General features: G+C 44.0%; 1 protein-coding gene across 1 annotated transcript in view; it reads left to right on the plus strand.

Moving 5' to 3' along the window:
* cnnm2b (cyclin and CBS domain divalent metal cation transport mediator 2b) overlaps positions 1-4254 on the plus strand; it is a gene marked incomplete at both ends in the record, with an annotated part of 50140 nt that extends 45886 nt beyond the window's left edge. Inside the window, 2 exons of the mRNA XM_083765693.1 lie at positions 2333-2511; positions 3973-4254. Of these exons, the coding sequence (XP_083621819.1) occupies positions 2333-2511; positions 3973-4254 (461 nt within the window). The remainder of the gene's footprint in view (positions 1-2332; positions 2512-3972) is intronic.
* Between the last annotated feature and the right edge of the window lie 1746 nt (positions 4255-6000).

The raw sequence follows: 6000 nt of genomic DNA on the forward strand, positions 1-6000 counted from the left end.
AATACCCAAAGTGGTGAGGGGCCTCTGTAAAGCGCACCTCCAAAACCGCTCTCACTTCTGCCCATAGGGGGCACCACAAATGTGAACAGTGAGTCACACCATCTGTCATCTAATTTAATAGTTGTAAAGTTGTCACGTGGCGCAAAAGATGTGCCTCTAGCCAATGAAAAGATGTGCCCTCTAGCCAATGAAAAGATGTGCCCATGAAAGATGTGCCCCCCATTAGCCCCCCCCCCCCCCCCCCCTCCCTCTTTGGCTGCTGTAATGTGATCTCCCCTATGGATCTCCCTCTCCGCAGAGAAACCTTACCTATAGTCGCCTCACCATTTCGCTTATTCCTTCTAAATCTCTGTATTTAAAATATAGGTCGCTCAGCGAATGTCTTAGTTACATTAACATTGTTCTTAGAAAGTACTTGGTTTGTTCCTAACTACTACGATTAGACAGATCGCGTTTGTTATTTCGCTACTGCCAGTACTTCTGATTGCACGCACACACACAACACTAACCCGTGTCCCACACACACACAACACTGCCGCGCGGATTTAAGCTGTCAAACCTATTTTGTTAAAGTTACATATGCCACAGACACTTGCCTGAACTGTGCAGCTGATATATATACAGCATTGTCATATTTAAAAGGCGCTTTATAGCTTCTCTCAGCTCAAAGCGTGTATGAATAAGGAGATAAATGACGTCGGTGGGAGAGGACGTCAGCTGTGTGTGTGTGTGTGTGTGTGTGTGTGTGTGTGTGTGTGTGTGTGTGTGTGTGTGTGTGTGTGTGTGTGTGTGTGTGTGTGTGTGTGTGTGTGCGCGCGTACGCGCGTGTGAGAGGGAGGTAAACAGTCAGCAACACGTTAAATTTCTACTTCTACTAAAGAAAGAGGCAGCGATGGAGCCATAAGTCCATGTCCATAAATTCGGGGACATAAATTGCGCAAAATACTGTTGACGGCATCAGCCTGCTGCATCCTCCTAGCTGTTGTGTGCTAAACTATTAGCTAAATCATCATACAGAACAGTCAACACGGCATTGACCAGGGTTTCCACATTGACTGAGAGGGAAACAAGCAACCAGGTCTATGAAAATGTTAACAGGCCAGATCAAGTCAGAAAATAAATCTAGAATAAGCAACAATATTGCTGACTGTCAAACATCATTGTCCAATGTTGTTTTACAGCAGTGGTTCTCAAACATTTTCATGTCATGGACTACTAATATTCTATATGTATATATATTTATATATATATATATATTATATATATAATATATAATATATATATTTACTATATATATTTACTATATATACACACCGGTATATATACAGTGTACACAAACCGTATATCTAGGTGTCCCCCGAGATTTTTAGGCTATGAAAAGTGTGCCCTGGGACAAAAAAGGTTGAGTTAAGCGGTGCCCAAAAGGTAGATCACGATCTACCAGTAACGTCAGATCAAGGGTTTTGTCGGCGCCAAAAATGCTCCCCGACAGCATAATCGGAGCAAATACCGGGCAGTGTGTATGAGCCATAACGTGTTGACTACACTACACTAATAAGGACACATAATAATAACTAATAATAACCCATCCATTACTACATGTGGAGTCAACTCGCGCAATTTCCTTCTTCCCATAGTGCGCGGCAAAGTAACTCTGGGATGAGCGGCCGCAAAGTGGCCGCGAAATTCTAGTACAAAATATTTCATACACAGCTAGTACACCCCACAACTGACACAGCCCTGGGAAGGCAACCTGGCCTGGCGTAGGTAGATCTGTGCTCCAAGGAGCACACTTTTGTAGTTGTTTAGTCATAGCTTTAGCCATATTATGATACACAAAAAGATGATTTCTCCCTCTTAAACCCCAGGGGGGTCTAGGGGGGGAAATCAAAAACATCAAAGTTGGAACCTGAGACCAATTGAGTCTCCATTTACCCGCTGAGAGCTGTTCAAGAGGTGGACAGCCGCTGCCCATACGCCGGCAGGGGATTGGGGCTTAAGAGGTTTAATGGTTTTATTGTTTTGCTTATTTAGTTTGAAAGTCTAAAAATTGACCCTTGCAGGCGCAGCAGGGGCGAGGTCAATTCCGACTGACTTCCCGCGAGACCGACCAACATCTCGCGAGAGTCCGGAAAATGTACCTAGCCCTCTCTCGACACACACACTGTTCCAGTTCCAGTGTGTGCGCATGCGCGTGTGCATGCATGTGTATGTGTCCTTTCCTGTAACGTAGGAACAACCACAAAAAAGAGTGATAACTCAGACTTCATCAAGCCCATCCACAATGTGCTTCATGTGTTTAAATTAAAAGCCTCTTGTATTCTCCTTACAGAGAATAAGTCTCCACCGCGACCGTTTGGACTCAACCACTCAGACTCTGTGAATAGAAGTGATCGGATAGATGCCATCACCCCAACCCTGGCCAGCAGTAACAACCAACTCAATGCCTTTCTGCAGATCTATGTGCCTGACTACTCAGTCAAGGCCGGCTCAGACCTACAGTATATAAAGGTATCTCTCTCTCTCTCACACCCACGCACGCACTCACACCCACGCACTCACGCACGCACTCACGCACGCACGCACGCACTCACACCCACGCACGCACAAACACACACGTTTGTCTTACCATCATTGTGGTGGTGTCAGAAGCAGTGTTAAATGGGGAAATGGTGCTTTTATATAGTATCCAAAATGGAAGCACGCTCATCTAAAAGTGCATGTACATACAGAAAGAAGGTAGGATGTCCGCACACCGTTCTTAAGCTCCCAGTAGTATTTTATTAATTAATTGTATTAATAAAATACTACTGGGAGCTTAAGAATGGTCTGCGGACATTCTACCTTCTTTCTGCAATTATAGTGCCTTAATTAATTCAAGGTTCTTTACATTCACACACAGACAGTGGACGACACCATGCAAAGCAACAACCTGATCATCAGGAGCAATTAGGAGTTCAGTGTCTTGAGCACTGCTACTACTGCTCCCAGTTTTGGGGAAGCTACTTTGAGAATGTAGTTAACTAAGCTACCAAATACTGTACACTAGAAATATCTACACTACAGTACATCAAAGTGTAGAGAGAACTAGTTGAGCCAAGCTATAAAGCTACATTAAAAATGCACACAAGTATAGTCGCCTGTGATATTGAGACCCAATCTGAGAACCCATCGTCAAACGCGCCCTCTTTTCCGTTGAATTGACGGAGTCAATTCCTTTGGATTGTTCACCCCATCACTGGTCAGAAATCTTTCTTAAAAGATGTGATTTTGCCCAACCTTACCCAACCCTTACTCTCAAAATCCTAATCCCTAAACCTAAAGCGTATATAAACTTGGGGTCCCTTAATGGCACTTGTAGATAACTTACAGTTTGATACTGTTCCAGACTGATTAAGTTTAAGCATGAAGAATACACGGCTATAGTATGTCTATGTAAGAAAAGCTGTGTGTGCGTGTTCAATGCATGTCTTGCTCTGTTGGGTGACCAATACAAGCCATGTTGAGTTTTGTTGTGATTTGTGTTAGTGGACCATTACTATTTTTTCTATCTGCTCGTTAGTTGTTTTTGTTTAGTTTTTTGTGTTTGAATAACCGTATTCAATTTGTCGATACTTTTGATACTTCTTTGTGTATGTCCTGTCATTACAGTAATTTGTAATATGTCAATATATTATTGCCATTCTCTTCTGTCCTGTCTGGGGGGGAACATAGTCTCCGGCCTGCCCTACGGTGGAGACAATAAAAGACATACACACAAAACAAGCATTTACTTATGCACCAAGCTACCTTCATTCCCCGGTCTACACCTGATACTATCATTTTTACTATTATCCATTCTACAATACTACCAGTGTTAATATCAACCGTTTAGTTTGATCATCATCGACAACAGTATGACAAACATATATCCTATCCAACATATCTTTCCGGTTGACCGTACTGTAAACACAATGTCTGACGTTCCCACAGGTCACGCGTCAGCAGTACCAGAACGCGCTCATGGTGTCGCGCATGGACAAGACGCCACAGTCCACGGACAGTGAGTTCACCAAGATCGAGCTCACGCTGACGGAGCTCCACGACGAAGGAGCGGAGACGCCCACCGTCGTGACCACCGTCTGCACGGGGAGCGTCACCTCGGCCGTCGTGACAGCGGTCGCCAACGAGTCGTCCCACCTGCTCAACCAGCAGCAGAACTGTGTGGGCCTTAGCAGAAGTAACCACAGTGCCCACAACGAGGGACCCGTCTAGCCACCGCAGAGCCCCGGTGGACATCGGGAGGACAGGAGGAGAGGACAGACCCGGTCGAGCCCTCATTCAGTGGGCCTATACAGCCAACACCTGCATGCCCGCCTCCCACCCACGCCCCCCCTACCCCCACCCAGAAGCTCCAGCCCGTCTTGTTGACAAACATGGAGGGATGGGTGAGGATGGAGATTAGGGAAACTCGAACCAACAGCCCCCCCCCCGCCCCCCATCCCCCCAGCCTGTGAGGACCTTTAAGGGAGTGTTGGGGGTCCTGGGTTCATCTCTACCTGAACCCCTTGTTTGTACTGCACTCTCTTACAGAGGGTGCGCTTGGACAACACTTAAGACTGAGCTTCATTGTTTGGGACAATCGATCCACTTCCATAGTGGAGAGTTGGACCAGCTGGACAACAGTGTGAATGCGAGTCCAAACCCTTCCCCCGATATGCTCACTGACACACACACACACACACTCACACACACTCACACACACACACACGTTCAAAAAAATTACTCCCCATCAGTGCGTTTTTCAGGGAGGCTCAGTTGACTGTTAAAACCCAACTCGAAACACTCAAATCAGGCACCCGTACAAGCAGACAAGCAATGGTTGGTCAAAGACTGTACCGGATACCGCTTTGAAAGAAACCATGAAACCATGAACCAAGAATGTTTTCCTGTATTTATTTATTTTATAAAGAAATGTATGTATATATGTATGTGTGGAGACAGATATGACAAAATGGCCTGCAAAACATGCATGAGCATGACTGCAGATCTTTGTGTGGGGTACACGTGTCATATCAAAAAGACATGCTACATATATATACTGTAGAGATGCACATGCATTCATGTATATGAATAGGTGAGGGTCCTTTACAGATGTACATTACAGATCTTGTTATTTTTACTATTATCCTAAATCAGGCTTATGGTACAATATCTTTTTCACCTTTTTAAAAAAAAGAATCACACTATTGCCTTTAAGATAAATCATATAATTAATTATTTTAACAAAGTGCAATGAACCACAATTTATTTAAAAGATGATTATGAATAATAATAATAATAATTAAAAAAAATCACTGTATTATAAATTGACAGATATATTTGTACGGATGTACTGTATGTATGTGTGTATTTGTTTTCTGTTTTTTTTAAAAGCTGCAACAGTCCACAAGCAAAATTGTCTCTCTCTCTCGCTCTCTCTCTCTCTCTCTCTCTCTCCCTCCCCCCTCCTCTCATGCTGTATGTATGATCATACACCCTTTGACCTCAAACACAGCTTCACTTATGCTTTTGATATGGGAGTTTTGGCCCCTAACAAATTATTTAGACAAGTCTGTGCTACTGTTCAGGGGATTAGAGAGGGCGGTTGTGTTGCCGACTCGGCACCAATGAATGTGGAGTTACACCTGACTTATACTTCTGTACGCTGCAGGTGTCTTAATGAATGTGGAGTTACACCTGACTTATACTTCTGTACGCTGCAGGTGTCTTAATGAATGTGGAGTTACACCTGACTTATACTTCTGTACGCTGCAGGTGTCTTAATGAATGTGGAGTTACACCTGACTTATACTTCTGTACGCTGCAGGTGTCTTAATGAATGTGGAGTTACACCTGACTTATACTTCTGTACGCTGCAGGTGTCTTAATGAATGTGGAGTTACACCTGACTTATACTTCTGTAGGCTGCAGGTGTCTTAATGAATGTGGAGTTACACCTGACTTATACTTCTGTACGCT

This window comes from Protomyctophum parallelum (assembly GCF_964188405.1).
Source record: "Protomyctophum parallelum genome assembly, chromosome: 5".
NCBI lineage: Eukaryota > Metazoa > Chordata > Actinopteri > Myctophiformes > Myctophidae > Protomyctophum > Protomyctophum parallelum.